Below are 21,470 nucleotides of genomic sequence, written 5' to 3' on the forward strand. Positions count from 1 at the left end.
AGTGCCTATGCAAGTCCCTGATAAGCATGAGAAAATAGGAAAGGCAATATAAAAGTTCAAAATGCTTTGCTATGTAAGAGCTGCAACATGACTCAGACACAAACTTCAGTGGTCAAAATATCATATAATTAATGATAACTTAAAGTAATTGAGGGCATCATTTTAAATGAGATAAAAATAGCTGCTCAATTTTCATATTACTAACCAAGTCATTTCTGTTTATAGTAGGTTTATATTATTTTTATATGTATTTATATTTTATAAAGACATATCAACTTAGATCCTGGCAGATAACTGACAGTGGAGCAACTGATTGATTTAAATGGGCATCACAGGCTTATCAGATTTCATATGCTTTAAATATACATTAGATATTAGCTGTCAGGAAGAGTTCAATTTTCATTTATTCTAACATAGCTGTGCCACAGGCAGGTTACTCTGTATTCACAATGGAGGATCATGATAGATATGAAGATATCAAGCCTTATTGATCTTCATAGGGGTGCTTTTATAAGAAAAGGAGAATAAAATAAAAAAAATCTAAAATACTACTTTTTTTATAGTGTTCTAACAGTTATATCTTTTATTTTTTAACTGAGTTATAGTCCATTTACAATGTTGTGTCAATTTCTGGTGTACAGCACAATTTTTCAGTCCTTTATGAATATACGTATATTTGTTTTCATATTTTTTCACCATGAGCTACTACAAATTCTTGAATATATTTCCCTGTGCTATACAGTATAAGCTTGTTTATCTATTCTATATATACCTGTCAGTATTTACAAATCTTGAACTTCCAGTCTGTCCCTACTCACACCCCTCCCCCCTGTAAAATACTATTAAATCAACATATATTTTTGAAGAACTATGAAAAATGGGAAACTATAAGTTGTTTCTTTAAATTGGAGCAAAGAGAACTACTTTAACTGGAAAAATACTTAAAATCTGGCAAGTTTTATGATTTCATATTCACCCCTGACAGCTTTTCTTTCCTCCTTTCTCCTTCAATCTTTATTGGACCTTCTAAAGAATCAAATTACAAAAAAGAAAAAAAGAAAGAAAGAAAGAAAATTAAGAAACAGCTCTGCATCTAAAATAACCTCCTAACTGGAAAGATGGTATACTTTGTGAAAAATTTACAGCTGCCAACTTATGATCTATGTCTCTGTCCACACTGCCTTACTTGTTAGGGAGGGTCTTAAAAAAAAAGTAAAGAAAAATAGCAAATTATAATGGCTTTTACATTTTAAATGCTTTTCTATGTGTCTACAATCTGCTCTATCATGAGTTATTAAGATAAACATTATCAGCTATACTCTACTTTCCTATCATGCACATTGTGACTCTAAGAAGCACGCACGCTCTAACTTACCATCTGCTGGTGGTGTACAGGTTAATGCAGTTCTTTTGACAATATATGGTTTTGTAGTCTAGTTGTCTAACTACTACATAATGGAAAAGATGTAGAACTACTGGTACCACTGCCCTCGGTCTCTGTCATTTACCTTAAACATACCTGGAAAAGTAGATTCAAAAACTCATTGGCAAGAACATTTTTCACACTCCAGATCTGATATTCTTCTAGAGTTAAGATGGCCATTCTGAAAGAGAAACAATATTTAAGAATATCTTAAATCTTCATTTTCTTATATTATTTGAATTAAATTTGTTTTATTAAACTTGCAATGGTCATTTGTCTGAAAGAAAACTAATGATTTAATGTAGATGCTGTGTATTCATCCGAAAGTAGGCCAGCAAGAATAAGTTCAAAAGTAACCAAACTCTGAAGTAGTCACTCATAACGTGGGCAATTTATCACCAAAAATCTTCCTCCAGTAAGACCTGGGAAATAACTCACAGTATCTTCTGGTTCAAGGTGAAGTTTACTAACAGAACCCACAAAAGGTTCTGGGTAGAGAAAAAGGACTATTTACTAACTTTGAAAGCATTTTTCCAAACTCTTTGGATTATGCCCTTTGACCCTAACAATTTTCTAAGATCTTTAAAACATCTGGCAATATTATTAGACTTCTTAAGAGATTTAAAAGAACTAAATATATATAATAAATGAGTATCTATATTAACATTTCCTCAAAATAAAATGTAACATTACTTTCACAAGTTGAGTAAAGCAGTATTTTTTTTTTTTTGGTGTCAAAGTGTACCAAAAATTACATTTATATACAGTAGACAATATTTCTTGGCAGGCAAAAATATAACCAAATGCTTCTTACTTCATGTTTTGAACAATCACCTTAACAATCCTAGATGAATAATAATGTTCTTAGCGTTTATTACTTAATTATATTTTTATTATCTAATGATTTATTATTTAAAGATATTTAATAATATTTACTATTAATGATATTCATGTATTCATTCAATATATATTACCATTTATTACAAGAAAAGATTTTAAAGCACTGTGATGGTAATTAATGGCTTTCATGATGCAACTTCCATTGAAGTATATTAACACCAATGTAATGGTACAAAATAATGGGTAATATTGTCACCGTCTAGTCACCAGTGAATATGGGTAATAGGTTTGGTTGAAAGGTCCAAAATCTATTCTAAATTTTTACCATTTCATTATTATGGTTACACGGAGATGGAGCAGCTAAATGATCTTTTTTTTTAATGTTCAAAAGTACAGCCATAAGAAGAAACTCGGTCTTATATAAAAATAGACAGCAATGATAACCTCCATACTTATCAAACACCCAGAAGAAAGGCGATGGAAATTGTATCTCTACATAAGGTATTTCCTAATAGAAACTTTCCTGTGTTTCTGTTTTCATATATACCAAATAGAAATGGCTACCTTAGTTTTGGGCAGAAAAGTAAATGAAGACGGTTATCTGAATTGCCAAACAAAGATCAAGCCCTGAAAAATTCATTTCTATTATTTATTTCTATTGAGTGTCAGTTAATAAGACTATGATGATTTCTTCTGGATTTGTGATTGAAAAAAATGTTACTTATTTTTCTAAGCCTGTGTAAGGCCACTATGGTCTACATCCTACCATTTGCAACTTGGTACATGTCAACATTTGAATAGAAAGGGTCAAATTAACTCATATGTGTCTCACATATATGGATTATCTTCAGTTTCACAGGGATACATAGACATTAAGGCAAACCTATTATAATATCTTTAATAAATGTTTTGAAACTAAAAAAATTCAAGGCTTTATTCTTTGTAAAGTACATGCTTGTTTCTGCTATTATACACTTATTCTGGCTGCTATTAAAGAACTTAGGACAGACCCTCACCAATATTATTGAAAAAAAAATTTAAAAACTATATACACCACCCAGATTGAGATGAAAAATAATTTCCATCATCCCAGATATCCTATGCTCCTTCTCAGTTAACTCACCCATCTCCAAAATCACTATTGTAACACTTATTAACATTAGTTCTGTCTCTGTTCTAGAACTTCATATAAATTAAATTGTACAATGTGTTCTTTTATTGTGGCTTCTTTTGCTCAATATAAGTTTTGTCTTACCATAATGTATTAAACTGGGAGAAGTAAAGATTATAAACTACAGATGGCAAGGGCTGTCTCTACTTAATTTTTACAAAATGTCTTGCTTATAAAATATAATGTTTTTATGTAAATAACACTTAATGGAGTTGTTTAAAGGTCGAATGGGCTTTCCTTAGGGACAACTTGGAGTTATTGTAACCACAGGTCCAAATAAGCATTTAGCAGGGACGATGCAGAAGAGATTCAAGTATGTATATGTAACGTATGTATACCAATTCAGAATATAATGTATTTTTAGAAAAGAATAAATTAGTCTCTGCTAGACTCACCTTTGTGGTGTCATGTGCATTCTATGTGTCTCTACAATGTTGGATAGATCCACAAGTAATTCCTTTAAAACCAGAAACCCAAATCAGTAGTTAGGAAAGAGAAGGTATCATTTTTATTAGACAGTAGCTGAAGTATAAAATATTTTTTCGGTCAAGTTTTGTTTTTTTTTAATTCCAGAAATAGATTGCTTGTTTACCTTAAAAATTTATGACAATTTTCCAGTGGTTTCATTTTTTTTACATAATACATTCAGTTTATTAAATTTTCTAAGGTAAATTCTCTTCCCAATTTTGCATCTTTGGCTATGAATATTTTGAGTAGCATAATATAGAACCTAGAAGTAGTAAGAAATCTTTTTCTCAACCTCTTTTAAAAAATTCTTCACTCTATGTTCCTGTTGGAAGTTTACATGCAAGATGTATACAATCAGACTTTACCAGGGTATCATCGGTGCAGTTGTCCTTCCAGACCTCTGTGCAACCACGTGTCTCTCAGTTCAACCCTACAGAGAACTCCATCACCATCAACATCAAATACCTTGAAGCAAACTAAAGAAAAGAAACTCTTATGGAGGAAAATTACTTTTATATTCTGAAGTATAATACATTTTATTACAACCTGCCCTAGTGAAATTACTTAGTTCCTCAAACAACTACATTCTGGATTAAGTTCTTATTTGGAGGAGATTGTGTCATTAAAGTCCTTTGAACTTGTAGGAATTCCTGTACACTTCACAAGTCTCTCTCCTTATATAATTAGCCAGCTTAGAGAACTCTATCCTTCATCTAAATCTAAAGTTAAATTTCTTGCAAACTGAAAAAGAAGGGCCAAGTTACTATACAATATCTCACAGATTTTGAGAAGGTAATTCAAGCTTTTAAATTAATTTCTAATATTTATAACTGATCACTTCAGAGTTGATTCTTACAATGCTGAAAATATTCCATCTACATTAAGAATCAACAAAAAGCTGGTACAGTCAGCTCCCCATATCCATTGGTTCTGCATTCACAGGTATAAACAATAGATCAAAAGTATATATGTATATATATATATATATATATATATATATATATAAATTTTCCCAGAAAGTTCTCAAAAGCAAAACTTGAATTTGCTATGCACTGACAACTATTCACATATCATTTACATTGTATTTACAAATAATTACATTGTATTAGGTACTAAAAGTAATCTAGAGATGATTTAAAGTATACAAGAGGATGTGCATAGATTATATGCAAATACTATGCCATTTTACATAAGGACATGAGCATCCATGGACTTGGTATCTGAGGGGGTCTCAGAACCAATCCTCAGCAGATAATGAGAGATGACTGTATAAAGATTTTGCCTCTCCAATGTAATTAATGTGCACCCAATATTTTTGCCTAAGAACAATTTCAATTCTTCAATGAAGTTTATATACAACAAGCTAAAAATCCAAAATATCAGCACTTTGCTAATTAACATCAATATCAGCAAAATTGCTAGTTAGTCTATTTGGTTAACTTCCACTAGTCCACTGGCAAAAAAATAAATTAAAAAAAAATTTAAGGCAACAACCTCAATTGAGAAACAAAGACTTCAGCCTCTTTAATACCAGAACTTTAATGTGAACAAATAATCTATCACAAAGCCAGGTTAGAGTAATGGTATACTATCAGGGAAGATAAAAGAAATCTAAATTTTTAAGATTAAATAATTATCTACTTCACACACCCATGTAATAATTATGCTATTAAGTTAACTGAGTGCATCACAGTACAACATTACTAAAGAATATTGAACTATTAAGTATCATACCCAAAATATGCAGTATTTGTGAAGCTGTATTTTAGAAAGATGCAGAGATAATGACCCTAGTGAATATGTAAGAATTAGGTTCCAATTAAATGTAAACTGCTGCATTTTCCTAAACAAATATGGTTAAGATTTAGGAATGTAATATGCTTATAAATTATGCCATAATATTTTAGATAGGTTTAAAAGATAAATTTAGTATTTAATAAAATTGTTTTATCATAAATTTAATTTTGCTAATAAAATATCAATATACACAGTGATAGAAAATAAGTTGAAATTCAAGTTAAGCAAGACAAATTTTCTATATAGACTACCAGAAAATATTTTCTATATGCTTAACATTTTCAAACACATCATGACTGATGTAGTTCATTTATCATGAATTGTACATTTATCTGGAAAATCAACCATTATTAATAACAAAGATCTTAAATTACTCCACAGTAAAAAAGAATAGATGATTGAACCTTTACACTGACTTCAGTAAAACCTTAGCAAGAGATTGCTATTTGCAAAAGGGATGAAAATTCAAGCCTTAATCAGATGATTTTTTACATGAATGGATGCTAATTTTTTTCTCTGTATAGCTTCCAAATTTTGTGATGTTTAACACACTTACATTTCTGTCTTTCAGCCAGAGGTCCTCTGCAACAAGCTGATAGCCCACAGGATATCTCCTTAAAATCTATGTGGCTGTCATGATTTTCACCAAAAGCATTAAATAAACCTGTAAAATAGGAACACAGACAGAATAAATCACAGCCAACAAACTTTCTGTTAATAATGACATGCCTATGAAAGGAGGCATGACTCGCATAAACTGATTTAGTTTTTAAAAGTTATCAGTAGTTTCCACTGTCTTAGGAAGTTTTTCCCCCACCCCCTGGCATAATTATAACCAACATTTAACTTCCTAGAAGAAAATACTATCATTTAGTGTTTGGTTTTGTCTGCATACCTGTCTCTATCTTATATTAATTCCAAAAGTCAAAAGTGATTGTAGAATGTAAAAAATAAAAATGTATTTTAAAAATTTAACTGGAAAAATGTCAGAGACCACAATTATCCTAATTTGGAAAGACTAAGAAGAAAAAGGAAAAAAGAAGAAGAAAAGTTGAACTCTATCAAAGATATACTGTGTTGTTATTAATGAGATTCATACAGCTCCTTCATGAAGCAAAGAAAACTAACACACTATATTATAAGAGACAGAAATTCTGTACTGCAGTCTTCATTGTACCACTTAATCTGTATAACTAAATATATTAAATTTCAGAAATAAAGGGCAATTTATAATCTAATCCTGTGGTTTTTAAACTTTTCCTAAAAAATAAATGGAATCATTTTATTTTCAAATGAAATGATTTCTCAATCTCTAATTATAAAAAGGTAAAAACATAACTGCACTGCTGAAGTGGAAACCCTGTCTGTTCTAGCTCCCCTAACAAATAAATATTTCTAAAACACACTAGAAACCTGAAGAATACAGACTGTCTATTTCAAGAATCTAATTCTGTGCCCTCAAAGAGCAGAAAATTGACGCTAAGAAGTAGTTAAATGACTTGCTAAAAGTAAGAAATTTTTTTTAAAAAGGTCTGAATCAGAAGAAGAACCCAAGCTTTCAGATTTCAAATACAGTTTTTGTGATTATCACCCACAACTGCTCCTTGTAAACCTCATTTAAAATATATATATATATATATAGTAGTGAAAAGTTTAGAGCTAAGTGGGGACCTTAGAGATGGTCTAGTGGTTTCTTAATTTTTTAAGGGTGGGGGAAGTATACAGCAGTGGAACCTTCTTCTATATAAAAGAAATACAGTAGACACTCCTCAGCTGAGGAAGAGGTGGGGTCATGTGTGGAAGCTAGAGCTTTGCCTATTCAGTGTCCACCACCCTGACCCTGCACCAGATGCTGAGGCACCACACTGGAGCACACTTTCATAATGATTGTCTTGGTCAAACTGATTTTATATATGAGAATATTCAAGTGCAGAAAGGTAAACCGACTTACACAAGGCTCCAAAGGTGGAACAAGGCTCAGGTGTTTAGCAAAGAACATTTGTAGAAAATAGAAGGATTCCCACCTTCACTCAGAGATGGACGAATTGGTGGTGAAGCCAATGGGCCAAATGTCTCTAAATCAAATCATCCAGTTCAGGATTGAGCCCTCAGCAACCAATAGCATTTCTCCAGATGAATGATGTCTGATTCTTCCACTGACAATCAAATCAAACAAGATTATAAAATCACACTCTTCTCTTCTGGACAATTAATTAGTTCATCCTGATAATGTAACTTCTAAATACACATTTTAATTTCCCAGTTAAACTGTTAAAAAACTACCTAAAACAAAAACTCTGAAAGTCAAATATATTGTATCTAAAGTGGCATGAAAATTAAATTCAAATTAATGTAAAAGAGGCTTTAGAATGGGAAAAAATTTGCAATTTCCCATTAAGCAGGCTGTTTAATTCCAACATGTAAAATAATCAACTAAGATACTTATTTTTTGCTTCCCACACTTTTATCTGTATACCCTTTGGTGATTTTAATCTCTATCTTGGATTTGAAAATTCTTGATCATAGTCTCTCCTGGCTACACAGGTAACACACTAATAGCAGAAACTATGTTTGATTTATCCTGTCACTATGGTAACCACTTACACATTTAATACTTATTAAATAAATGTACAAAGGGGATAGACCTAAGCTTCTCCTTCTTGGCCCTAAAATTCTTACTACCCCTCCTATAAAGGCAGGAGCCTCCTCTGTAGGACAGAGAGTAAATGTATCTCATGAGAAGGATTCCCCAACAAGGGCTGTCTTTTCAGCGTGCTTTTAGATGTTTTTATGGGACATTTCAATAAAAGGATCAAGGACCTAAGCTTCCCAGTATGGTGGGCGTTGTGATGGGCATGGGAGGATGCTCACTTGGGAGGATGAGATGTTAAAGACACTAACAGTGAAAAGGACAGGGCAAGATGAAGGGCGATTGGGAAACAGGACCACAGAGATGTGACATCTACTTCCCACTGTCATCTAAGTGATACCTACTTGAAAGAAACATTTCTACAGTTAAATTCTATAATGGGGGTTATTTAAATGAAGCACACATATACTCAATGAGTAGATCACATAATTTTTAGAGATTCAGAGTGCAGTAGCATTTTCAGAGTACTTTTTACATCAATAACTAGTATTTATAAATTCCTGTGTACTAAATAAGTATGTGGAATTATTTCCATTTTGCTTTTAGACTTACTACAGCTTAACGTATTCACTGCACTGATACAGAGTAATTTTTCTAGTGAATAAAAATGATAATGTACAACCTTGTTAAAGATTCTTTAATTTCACCATCACCAGATTTATGAACATTTAGGCCTATGTGTCAGGCCCCGTTTCTTACCAGCTTTTTCACCAACACCTTACATTGAGGTTATATTGCATTACCCAGAGGTCAGGAAATGTTCTTTCACACATCCACATCTTTATTAGGTCCTGTGTCCTCTGAGGAGAAACATTCTCCCCACTTTCACATCCTTCCATTTTACAGCCTAACCACTAATCCTTCTCTAAACACCTTCTAATGCTTTCCAACCTCACCAGCTACCCTAGGATTTTAACTTCTCTCTTCTGCAACTGTCCTCCACTGTATATAGTATCCAATATTCAAGTGAAGCATGAGTCCTCATTTACAGGTCTGTGGCCTCTCTAGATTACAAAGTATTTGGATTCAGTAACCTTGTCCTTTTATCACTTTTGCTGCTAGAGTTCCTTTCATAGGACCTGATACATAGTAACCACACAATAAATACTTCCTGAATGAATAAATGAATGAATGAATGAATAGCCAAGGCAATCTTCACAGCCAAGGCTTCCCCAACCCAGCTCAGTATTCTTTCTGTTATATCAAAGAGACTCTGCCCCATGAAACAATAGACCCTGCACATTTTAACAAATGTATACAATTATTAGGAACTATTATTAGAACAGAGACTAGCACTACTGTTCTCATAGTTATGTCACATAAGTAGTGTATTAAAGCTCGTTCTGATTTCTTGTTTATACAAATCAGCTATGTCTGTCACCAGTTTAAATATTAGTAATTTAGAAAACAAAAGTTATTGATTTATCTACTCATCAGAAATCATTACAACAGATCTATTTACATACCTCTTCTGTCAGTTTATATACCAACTGGAAAAGAAGGGGTGTACAGTCAACTCTGAGAGTATAATTGCCTGCAAAATAAATAAGAGAGAATTTTAATACCTCCAAATGGACTACAAACCTGTATTTAATTCTAACTTTATTTTCTAATTATAAACAATATATAACAGATTTCAAATTCAAGGCATCATTCCTGGAGAATTAAAAATAGGGTGGACCTTACAGATTATCATATTCATTGAAGTATGTCAGACAGAGAAAGGCAAATATCACATTCTATCACTTATATGTGGAATGTAAACAAACAAAAAAATGATACAAATGAACTTATTTACAAACCAGAAATAGACTCATGACATAGAAAAGAAACTATGGTTACCCAAGGGGAAAGGGGGAAGGGAAGAGATATGTTAGGAGTTCAGGATTAACAGATATACACTATTATATATGAAACAGATAACCAACAAGGACCTACTGTATAGTACAGGGAATTATATTCAGTATCTTATAATAACCTATAATGGAAAAGAATCTAAAAACAATGTATATGTATATGTATATGTATATGTATATGTATATGTATATGTATATGTATATAACTGAGTAACTTTGCTGTACACCTGAAACTAATATTACAAATCAAATGTACTTCAGTAAAAAGAAATAAATAAAATTTTAGAATAGACAGATAGGTAGGGAGATAAATAGACAGGCAGACAGTCTGGCTAAAACTAAAACACAAGGTGGAAATAACTCTTCAGGAGCCAGAGAGGCTGCAGCACACACTCAGGATAGGAGACTGCAGAGGCGGACTCTGCTGCTAAGGCTGCAGCTCCTGCAGTAAAAGTAAGGGTCATTGCTCATTACGGCAGCAGTACCTAGGGGTCTTTGGCAAAGGAAGTGGTAAGGCCATAATCATGTTTTTATTCATTTATTCAATTCAATATGAAGACTTTAGACTAGAGCATGTCAGTAACTAACATGTGTCCTGTGACACTTACCTAGAAATAACCATAATACGATGAAAGCCTACAGATGCACATGCCACATGTCAGGGTCAAAAGGAAGTTTGTAGTGGGTGCTTATTTCAGAGTTGTTCCAATACATACAGGAACTATTTCTGTATGAAATATTTTAGCCCAACTTTTAAAAATAGCTCCACAGGAAGAATGTCAAAAGTACTAAAGTTTTAAGTAGTAATCCAAGATAGGCAAATGGTAAATATACTAAAGAAATTAGGATCAATAGCTTAGTTATGAATCATATTGATTCATTTGAATCATAATAATGTTCTCTCTGGTAAAATGGAGAAATGGAGTTATTATTGAGGCATCTCATAGAAAGAGGATAATCCTAGTTTATGAGTTGGAGTTGATAGACTTAAATACTGGTATACTATTTAATGACAATCTGAAATAAAATTTACCTTCTGTGTATGAGTCTGCATTGATATATGCAACCTCTCTCTCCTGGAGTGTTTTCACATTCTCCTGTAGTTGAAGCAAAGCAGTCACTTAACTCACAGCATTTACAATTTTGGAAATACAAGCAAAACAAATTAATTCAGTAAAAGAGTGGTTTGCAGATACCATTATAAATCAAACACCTATGCTTTTGACCATAATTTTAAGAAAATGCTATTAACTGGTTGATAATATTAATGCAATTAAAACAAGAAAGAAAAACATTAGTGATGCTGTAGCCACTGTTAATAGCAACAGCAGGGAGACCCAGAGGAAAACTGCCCCTGATCCCCTGCACCATAATATGAAGGGGGAAGGCTCGGAGATGCTCAGCCTCACCCTGGATCTACTGGAAGAGGACTGCTCAAAGTAAGGCCTGGAAATCTGTATTTTTAAAAGGTGTCTCTGGAAATCCTTACAGACATTAAAGTATGAGATCCCTTGATGTTGGGGATCCAAGTAACTTTACCATATTAAAAGTGAGGAAGTTGGAAATTTGATTTATCAAGAATTTTTTGAAAGAGAAGATATTGATGAAAAAGAAAAATATAGGAGGGGAGGATAGAGAAAAAAACTCGAGGGAGAGAAGAGTGGCTATTAGGACAAAGACAAGACATTTCTCACACATACATGCACACACGCACACACATTCTAGAAAAATACAGCAGAAGAAGACTAATGCCATCACACAACATGGGAATATGCAGAGAGAACTCTTTTCTTCTCTCTGTTTCTCTCTCTCTCTCTAGCTTGCTACCTTATAAAAGCAGTTACAGTAAAAACATTTAAAGCTGTGAGTGGTCATCCCACAAATGAGAATTCTCACCTCTGCGCTTGACCACATGGGATAGATGACAGCTGATTCTGCGGCAGAGTATCCATTATGACAGAGCTACAGTAGAAATAAAAAAGATTCCTTAATTATATGTAAAGGTAAATGTGCTGCTGAATATGATCAAGAAGCTAGTAGAAAATGGGAAACAATATTCAAATTGTCTTTTAACTCACATGAATTTAAATTAATGCAAGGCATATTATCTTGTGTCTTGGATTTATTTTATCTGTATTTTAAGCTGCTTAAATTATAAAAAGACACATGTATTTCTATATACATGTGTTCACAAGAAATTACATATTTCTAAAAGTAAATGACCTTAATGAATAAGCTCTGATTCATCTAAATAAGTGTATTATGAAATGCATGTTCATAACAACAACATAATAATAAGACTTTGCCATATAAATGGAATCAAATGTGATACAAGTAAATGTGATTTTATTCCCATACTTATTTGATTCATATTATTATTTTAAAGTATGCAGAAATGAGTCAGAAGGAAAGCATTTTAAAAACCATTCATAATAATAAGAAAGATATGACATTCTTTAAACCAATTCTATAAAATTTGGACTCATAAATGAACAAAACAGAGGATAGTCACAGGAAAGTGCTTTTTGGTGCGCCTGCCTTTAAAAAAATACACAAGCCTACCTTGAACATGTAAGAACTTAGAGTTACTGGACAGAGAGCATAAGGGAAGAAGATGAAAGAAGGGGGTCTATGAGAGACACTTTAAAATAAAGCATTAAGAGCCAGTGACAAATGAAAATTAATCATAATTGAATTAAAAATAAATCCTTGAAATTTTAGAGTAATTCAATTTACAAAATCATTGTATTACACTTCCCAACCAGGCACTTTTGTAAATGGTAAAATATACCTATGGTTACAATTTAGTGTTGAATCCATAAAGGAGAGACTATAATCAGAGTATAGTCATCTAAAAAGAGCATGTTGTTTTCCTGGATAGAAGAAATCCAAGGAAACTGTAAAAACTTGAAAATTAATGCCAAGGATCTAAATCAGATTTTCAATAGGCTAATTCACTTGTCAGAAGTAGTTTCCTAGGTTTGACTATTTTCTGAGCTTACAGATTTTACTTACTTATCACAAAACCAATATAAATAGAAACTAAAATATTTTAAAAATAATGAAAAAATTGGTTTGTGCTTAGTAATTAAGAGGTTGTTCTGTTTTGCCAAACTGATGTAAAAGCAAAAACAAACTCTATTTCTTAAATTTTCTTGTTTTTATCCAATTTAAAACAGTATCAGGTAATGGAACACATCTGTGATTACCCTGAGATACATGTTGACCAAGAAGATATGTTTACTGTCTTAGTTACCTCAGCCCATTTGTGGAACCCAGAAGTCCAAATTTTTCTGCATCCCAGCTGGCAAAAATGGCAGTTCTTCTCAGTCTCCAGCTTGAAATCATTGTTAACATACATGGTTAGGTACATCTGCCTAAAAACAAAGGAAAATTCACTGAAGTCACTTTCTGTCATCACTTGCCATGGAAACATTATTTACCTCTACTAATCAGTTTTCCAAAATTCTGGACAACTTCTTATAAATCAGCAGTTCCACTGGTTAGGTCAATACCTCCAAATACCCAGAAGTCCTGATGATCTCCCAGAATAACACATCTGTCTGGAAAGGAAGGCATTCAAAAGAATGACAACTTAGAATGTATTATAAAGAGCAGTAATTTATGTTTTTAAATTAAACTTCCTCCTGCTTGAGTTTCCTCCATAGAAAACCATCAAGGTACTGTCTCCTTTTAGAATTTACCTTTTTTTCCCCACATTTAATTATATCACATCAACCAGGAAAAAAATATTAAGAGTTGATTAAGATTTACCTTCTCTTACTCCTGTAATCTTTGTAAAAACAAAATGTTTTAAGACATTTTAAAAAATTCACCAACTCACCAAGTTTCACAGATCCTCAGGTAGTTCTGATTACATCATAAATGCTTGTGACTTTCTTGAAGTTATGAACATGCATTTTAACCTTCCTAGAATTTCACAAAGGGAACAAATTACTTCACATAGAGCATTATGTCTAACAGGTTCCTTCCAATGTTTTATTATAAGTCTCAGAAGTACAGAAAACTGTTTAATAAGATGATAAATTCCCATATGCCCACCACCTAAATTCAATCATTGTTAATACTGTTGAACTATTTGCAAGCGAGTTGTGCAAATCATGACAGTTGTCTCCTATGTATTTAAGAATGCACCTTACGGTGAAATCAAATAAAAAAATCAGTATTTTATATTTTTCCTCCCTCATAGCTCTATTGTTGGTATTTATTTAAACTCCAAAATTATTACTCAACATGAAAAAGAATCTTGTTCTTAGCAATTTTTTTTTAAAAAAATGTGTATTTGTCCATTTAGAGCTCAAATCAATTAAGGGATATAAGCCCCAGGTGCTTTTTTTGGTATTTTGACCAGGGAAGATTTCTGTTTCTGACTTTTCTCTTAAACTGTTACTGAAGCTACATGCTCTGTTTTCCTTGTGTCTGTATGTATCTGTTTATAAATCACATTTTTCATTGTGTACCTCTAGAGGGTATTAATACATGAGATAATAAAGTCTCCTATGTTAAAGGAACTCTGTTCTAATTGAGTTAAATAAACACTTTTTAAAAATTCTTATAAAATAAAACTGAACTTCTAATACCTTAAGAGTTCTGAAATTTTAAAACAAGCTTCTTACAGAACTTATAAAATACTTGCAGAATCCAAATTCAAATTGCTAAGGCAAATCATTAATCAACAAGGCTCATTCAACCATTTTAGTTTAATAAAAAACAGCTATCTCCTCTCTGATTCATCAGTGTGAAGTTTCCCTTTCCCTCTACATTTCAAGCCAGTCAAACTAAAGTTCTGATCATGCCATGCTCTTTCCCAGCCCTGCACAAGCTGTCCTCTGCAGCTGGCGTTTACTGCCTGTCTTGATTCCGTGGAAAACTTACTGTTTGTGTAAAATTAAGCTCAATGAGCACATGTTCTGTGGTCATGCCTCCTTAATACCAGAACTGTCTGGGGTTAGTAACGGTAACGACTATGATGGTAAGCGCACTGGGCCATGTAGCAGTTACGCGTTCACCACTGTGACCACTTAACCCTACCCCGCAGAAGTGACCGGTGAACTTCGCTCCTTTCCCCCTTCTCTCCTACTCCTTCCCTTAAGTTAACCTAGTATTTTGCATGTACAGTGTTTTGACAGTTATCTGAAACACTGTTTTAAACCGTCAGTTGAAAAGGGAAGACAAAATGTTACACCTGGCCCAGAGGAGGAGAGGGGTGGGGAGTGGCTCAGAGGAAGCCGAACAGGACGCGCGGCCCCCGATCACAACACAGCCCTGTTCCTTCCCGAGTTTCGCAGCCGGGAAAGCAGAGGCGTGGGGCCCGGACCGCTTCGGGGCCTTCGTGGGAGGCCGAGGGAGGGACGGAGACCCGCGCAGGGCTGGGGAGGGGCCCGCAGGGACTCACCGTCTGTGCAGCGGCTCCTGACCCACAGCTGGGCGGGCGGCGGTGGCGGTTGAGGCGGCGGTGCCGGCTGAAGGGGCTGAGGCGGCAGCAGTGGAGGTACCGGCTGAGGGGGCCGAGGCGGCGGCGGCGGCTGCGGTGCCGGCTGAGGGGGCTGAGGGGGCTGAGGCGGCATCGGCGGCGGTACCGGCTGAAGCGGCGGCGGCTGCGGTGCCAGCTGAGGGGGCTGGGCGGGCGGCGGTGGCGGTAGAGGCTGCGGTGCCGGCTGAAGGGGCCGAGGCGGCGGCGGCTGCGGTGCCGGCTGAGGGGGCTGGGGGGTCGGCGGCTGCGGTGCCGGCTGAGGGGGCTGGGCGGGCGGCGGTGGCGCTAGAGGCTGCGGTGCCGGCTGAGGGGTCCGAGGCGGCGGCGGCTGCGGTGCCGGCTGAGGGGCCTGGGCGTGCGGCGGTGGCGGTAGAGGCTGCGGTGCCGGCTGAAGGGGCTGAGGCGGCATCGGCGGCGTTACCGGCTGAGGCGGCTGTTCCGGCTGAGGGGGCCGAGGCGGCGGCGGCTGCGGTGCCGGCTGAAGGGGCTGAGACGGAGGCGGTTGCGTTGCCGGCTGAGGGGTCCGAGGCGGCGGCGGCTGCGGTGCCGGCTGAGGGGCCTGGGCGGGCGGCGGTGGCGGTAGAGGCTGCGGTGCCGGCTGAAGGGGCTGAGGCGGCATCGGCGGCGTTACCGGCTGAGGCGGCTGTTCCGGCTGAGGGGGCCGAGGCGGCGGCGGTTGCGGTGCCGGCTGAGGGGGCTGGGAGGGCGGCGATGGCGGTTGAGGCTGCGATGCCGGCTGAAGGGGCTGAGACGGCGTCGGCGGCCATGCCTGCTGAGGCGGCATCGGCGCCGTTACCGGCTGAAGCGGTGGCGGCTGCGGTGCCGGGTGAGGGGGCTGGAGGTTCGGCGGCTGCGGTGCAGGCTGAGGGGTCCGAGGTGGCGGCGGCTGCGGTGCCGGCTGAGGGGGCTGGGCGGGCGGCGGTGGCGGTAGAGGCTGCGGTGCCGGCTGAAGGGGCTGAGGCGGCAGCAGTGGAGGTACCGGCTGAGGGGGCCGAGGCGGCGGCGGCGGCTGCAGTGCCGGCTGAAGGGGCTGAAGCGGCGGCGTTTGCGGTGCCGGCTGAGGCGGCTGTTCCGGCTGAGGGGGCCGAGGCGGCGGCGGCTGCGATGCCGGCTGAAGGGCCTGAGACGGCGTCGGCTGCCGTGCCTGCTGAGGCGGCATCGGCGCCGGTACCGGCTGAAGCGGTGGCGGCTGCGGTGCCGGGTGAGGGGGCTGGGGTTTCGGCGGCTGCGGTGCCGTCTGAGGGGTCCGAGGCGACGGCGGCTGCTGGAAGGACTTGAGGGACTCGAAGGCCTTCACCATCTTTTCCAGGGTCGCCATGGCGGCCTCCCGCCACGCGAGGACAGCCCCCGGAGTCGCCGATCCGACCGGCGTCTCTGGTCAGCAGCGGTGGCAGTGAACGGGTTCGGGGCCGCCAGCAGTTGCGGACCCCAAGCGCGCGGCCATCTTGGAGCCGTTCAGACAGTCCCCGCGTCCCTGCGTCCTGCCACACTAGGCCGGTGGGGCGAGGCCGGTCCGCGGGATTCACAGCCGGAGGCAGAGGCTTCCGCCAATGGCTGCCTCGCTCGCCCCTTGGGCTCAAAGAGCCGCCACGGCTGCTGGAGTTACTGCCGTTCTTCCCGGCGATGGACGGGGGGTACTACACGGGGATCGGGAGGGCGGTTCCGGGGCGGGGTTTCAAGGCACGGCGAGGAGGGTGGGGAGGGCGGGTGACTTGTGATTGAGGGTCTCTCTTGGCGAGGGGCGTCCCCGGATGACGCATAGCATGTGGCAGGGAGGCCGGGCAGTGAGCTGGGAGCCCGAGACCCCTGCGGGGCGCTTGCCCACCCCGCGGCGCGGGCGGAGGGCCGGCTCGCCGGACAGCCTGCTATAATATGTTGACTGTTACATATTTGGCCTTACCCTTGTTAGTAGCCTCAAATCACTCCTTGTTCACCTTCAGGATCATTATCATAGATATACTTCTGACAATCCTCGTACTTAACTATGTTCCCTCATGCTACAGGGGCATGCACATGCTATTCTCACTCTTAGAAATAATCTTTTACAGATCAATCCCCTACTCCCCTCAAGGGATTTGCCTATCTAATTCCAATCACTCTCATTGCTCAGCTAATTTGTGAATTCATAAAGCCCATTACATTAACATAATTCCTTAACACCATGTAATTCTCCTTTATCACAATTATTAAAGTATACTTTATAATAACATAAAAACTCTTCCATGCATGAAGGTTGATATTCAACAATTAAGTTCACTGTATGAAGTTGTAAGTACATATACTGTATATTATGAAAAATGTTAAGGAATTACATACTATAGTTAAATTCATTCATATTTTTTCATAGAAATATGGAAATATTTATTCCAAGTTGGATCATCACTATATGTGTGTGTGTATATATGTATATATCTTTCATCCTTCATTCACATTATAAGTTCTGATAAAATATTGCCAACAATTAACTTTTATACCAAGGAAGGAAAGAGGAAGGAAGGAAAGAAGGAAATGGAGGGGTTTTAGAACTCTTGAGATTGAGACATATTAGATAAAAACTCATATCTGTACATTTGTATATGATAATTATTTTCCTGAAATTATATAAAAACGCATAAAGAAAACTGAAAGCTAAATATAAAATTATTTACAACCCAAATTTGAGGTTAATTTATATCTTCAAATGATATGCATTTTTTTAAATTTAATACTACACTGTTCCATTGCTATAATCAAATTCATAAACAGAAAACTATATATGATATATAATCCTCTCACCATTTATAACATCTCTGAAAGCATTTTTGAAGTAGAATATTTTATATTTAAAGTTTTTATCATTAGAAAGGCTTTGAATATTTTAACACTATTAGATTTAATTTACTTCATCGTATTATTTTTTCCAATACATGTGAAATAATATCTTATATGGTTTTGATTCATTCTTTAAGTAGTTTGTTAATATTGTGTAATAAGTGAATTCATGGAATATTGTTATAGAGTTAGACATTTTTATTTGAAGATGTCATCTTTTGTAGTATAATAATAAGGCCATTATTGTAGGAATGTGAAGGAGTTAGACATTGCTTTTAGTAAAATCATCACTCTAACGGGCATATTGGCAATAGCAGCATGTGGTTAAGATCATGTCAATTTTTTGTAAATCTTTAACAAATTCTGAAATCACTCTGGTTGCTTGCAAATTTATAAAACACAATTACTTAGTGGAAGAACAAGGCTGTAGTCAGTGCATGACAAAGGAATGCTGCTTAATAAATAAGTGAGAAGAATTAAGTTTAATTCAAGGAAAGCAGCATTCTTAAAATATTTTGAATTGATTCGAGAAACAGATTTTATGATTATTTAGCAGAGCTTATATAGACATTTATGTGTGTGTATGTATCCTTCATCTCTGTATCAATTCAAATAAGATTTTGCCAAAAAAATAAATTTTAGAGCCAAAAATACCAATCAAAAAGAAAGAAAAGAAGAGGGAAGGAAAGCAGGAAGGCAACTTAACATCAAAAAATTTCATCATTATTTAAAGTAAAGATCTATATCAACTAAACATTTGTATTGTGACCTCCACATTCCACTAAAACTTATGCCATTTACCTACAAATATAAGCTTTTATTTGCTTCTACAATAAATAATACATAAATTTAATGAAACTGCAGCTCAAAAGACGGAAATAGCATTAGAAATTCAGTCATCCAGTGCAGTAGCTAAAGCATGGGTATGACCTGACTCTAAGCAATCAGAGAACAACCAAGAAAATGTGCCAAACTGTTGGATATCCAGATTTGTTCCCAGGGCAGGGAAATAGGCATATCAAGATAAGTAAAAGAATATACCATGTTTAAAGCTTAATTATAATGCAAAATAGATATATATCTATATCTATTTCAAAATGTTAAATTTAAAAGTGGACCAGAAAAAAAACAAAAAACAAAATTACTTCTATAGAGAAAACAAAGAATAGCCTTGTCTTCTTCTATTAAAGACTGACTAGCCACCAAATATTATGGAAATAGCTATAAAGCTTTAAGAAAAAATATTATAATTCTATAATTGTGTTACCACTAATGTTGTTATGTTTGTAGTTAAGCCAAAGTAATACCAAGACATTCAAAGAATCAGAAGGAATGGTAACTATATATTTATCCTAAAAAATAAATATAAATACTAAGAAAAGGATACATTTTTTAAAATTTAAGAAGTACGATATGATTATATAAATGCTATGTTAAAGGGTATTGAATCTACAGGTAGACAAAATAAGGATCACGTCTATTTTGAAAATATTTCAAAATAAATGCCAATAAATAAAAGTAATTCTTAAAATGATACTTCCGTCTAACTTGTTTGATTTTGTAAATGCATGTTACTTTATATCAATTTGCATTATTGATTATTATATGGTTAATAACACAGATACAATTAAAAGAAAATTATAAAAAAGTTGAGATAGCAAAAATAACTTTCTTTTCTAATATTTACAAATAAAAGATTTAACAGTGAATTTTTATCAATCATAAGTCTTTATATTTTAAGTATAATATAAAATTATAATGGAGAAAAAAGTAAGCAAAAAATGATTCAAATAAAAATGTTAAGGGGAATAATCGTTTATAACATTTGCCATCTACCCCTGCTTGGTACTATAACCAATCACAAGCCACTGTAGCCGCTGACCTCCAACACTCCCTAAAAGTTCACAGTGGAGATCAGGAATGGAGCACTTTGTGCTGTGGGAAAACTGACAAAATAGAGCTTCAGATAGATGTTTTCAGGAGAAGATTTTATAAGCCCCAATTCTTGCATCTCCTTATATCTAGAAGAGCACAAAATTCATTAATGGTGACGTCTGCTCCTCATAACTGGCAAAAGAACTCAATGTGTGTTTGATTGCACGTAATCCCCTTCACTAAAATTACATATATAATATTGAATTTCCCCCTGCCTCTTCAGAAAAGGTCCTCAGAGCCATCTGAGGTGCTGTCTCCTAGATTATAGTCCTCATTTTGCCCCAAATAAAACTTAATCCACAACTCTCATGTTATACAATTTTATTTTAGTAAACAGCATGTATATTAAAATAGTTCAAAACATTGATGTAACAATTGGTGAAAAGATACCTCTGCCTATATAATTTCAAATTGAAATAAAAAAAAAAACTGGGCCACCATGATAATGAATCTGTGTAAGGAGAGACATTTTCAGCATGATGAAAGGAAGATAAATCACTCTAAGCTTAAAACTATGCATCTGGACAAATTAGCAGTTGTGAGAGTAATAACCAAATATACTTCTAGAAATAAAAAGGATGAAAAAAAATTTACACCCAGACATCTTCACAGAGAGAATTTCTGGAGGATGTACTTCAGCCCAGTCTGCTTGATGATCCATGAACTGGTCCAACACAGACGGGAAGGAGACCATAGAAAGAAGCAGAGCCCTGCAGCTTAGTGGGCAGCAGGTTTTATCAGCAAGATAACTTAATTATGAGACTTGTCTTGAGCAGCCACAAGAGTCTCCCTGCAACCCCACCAGAATCTTAAAAGTTTATATAGAAGCCTTAAAATACTGTCCGATGGTCTCGGCAACAAGCACATTACTGTCGCAAGGCTGAGTACTTGGTGGGACTTCTGCAGGGAAGGCAAGCGAAACACATTCCAGTAGTCATGTCCTCTTGATGATCCCTTCAAGACTGATCCCTATCAGGTATAAGTAGTGGGGAAAAAGAAGAAAAGGAAAACAGAGTTAATGACTT

At 36.6% G+C, this 21,470-nt stretch overlaps 1 protein-coding gene and 1 long non-coding RNA gene across 2 annotated transcripts; both read right to left on the reverse strand.

Moving 5' to 3' along the window:
* Positions 1-1,343: 1,343 nt before the first annotated feature.
* On the reverse strand, positions 1,344-13,640 carry LOC140693383 (uncharacterized). The gene is made up of 9 exons (XR_012069119.1): positions 13,462-13,640; positions 12,102-12,167; positions 11,239-11,302; positions 9,816-9,883; positions 7,724-7,855; positions 6,256-6,363; positions 4,268-4,378; positions 3,830-3,891; positions 1,344-1,604 (listed from the first exon to the last, which is right to left on the reverse strand). It is a non-coding gene; the product is annotated as an uncharacterized lncRNA (long non-coding RNA).
* A 323-nt stretch (positions 13,641-13,963) lies between these two features.
* Positions 13,964-16,466, reverse strand: LOC140693435 (uncharacterized). The gene is made up of 3 exons (XM_072957303.1): positions 16,075-16,466; positions 15,622-15,906; positions 13,964-14,135 (listed from the first exon to the last, which is right to left on the reverse strand). The coding sequence occupies exons 1-3, from the start codon at positions 16,464-16,466 to the stop codon at positions 14,066-14,068; spliced, it is 747 nt and encodes a 248-aa protein (XP_072813404.1). The 3' UTR covers positions 13,964-14,065.
* Between the last annotated feature and the right edge of the window lie 5,004 nt (positions 16,467-21,470).

The sequence above is a fragment of the Vicugna pacos genome, unplaced genomic scaffold, assembly GCF_048564905.1.
Source record: "Vicugna pacos unplaced genomic scaffold, VicPac4 scaffold_19, whole genome shotgun sequence".
In the NCBI taxonomy this organism is placed as follows: Eukaryota; Metazoa; Chordata; class Mammalia; order Artiodactyla; family Camelidae; genus Vicugna; species Vicugna pacos.

Coding starts and splice junctions, on each gene's coding strand:
- LOC140693435 (XM_072957303.1), bottom strand. CDS start 16,466: ATGGCCGCCGACGCCGTCTCAGCCCCTTCAGCCGGCATCGCAGCCTCA. Junction 15,907..16,074: donor CCTTCAGCCGGCACCGCAGC/CTCTACCGCCAC, acceptor CGGCACCGCAGC/CGCCGCCGCCTCGGCCCCTT. Junction 14,136..15,621: donor CAGGAGCCGCTGCACAGACG/GTGAGTCCCTGC, acceptor GTGAAATTCTAG/GAAGGTTAAAATGCATGTTC.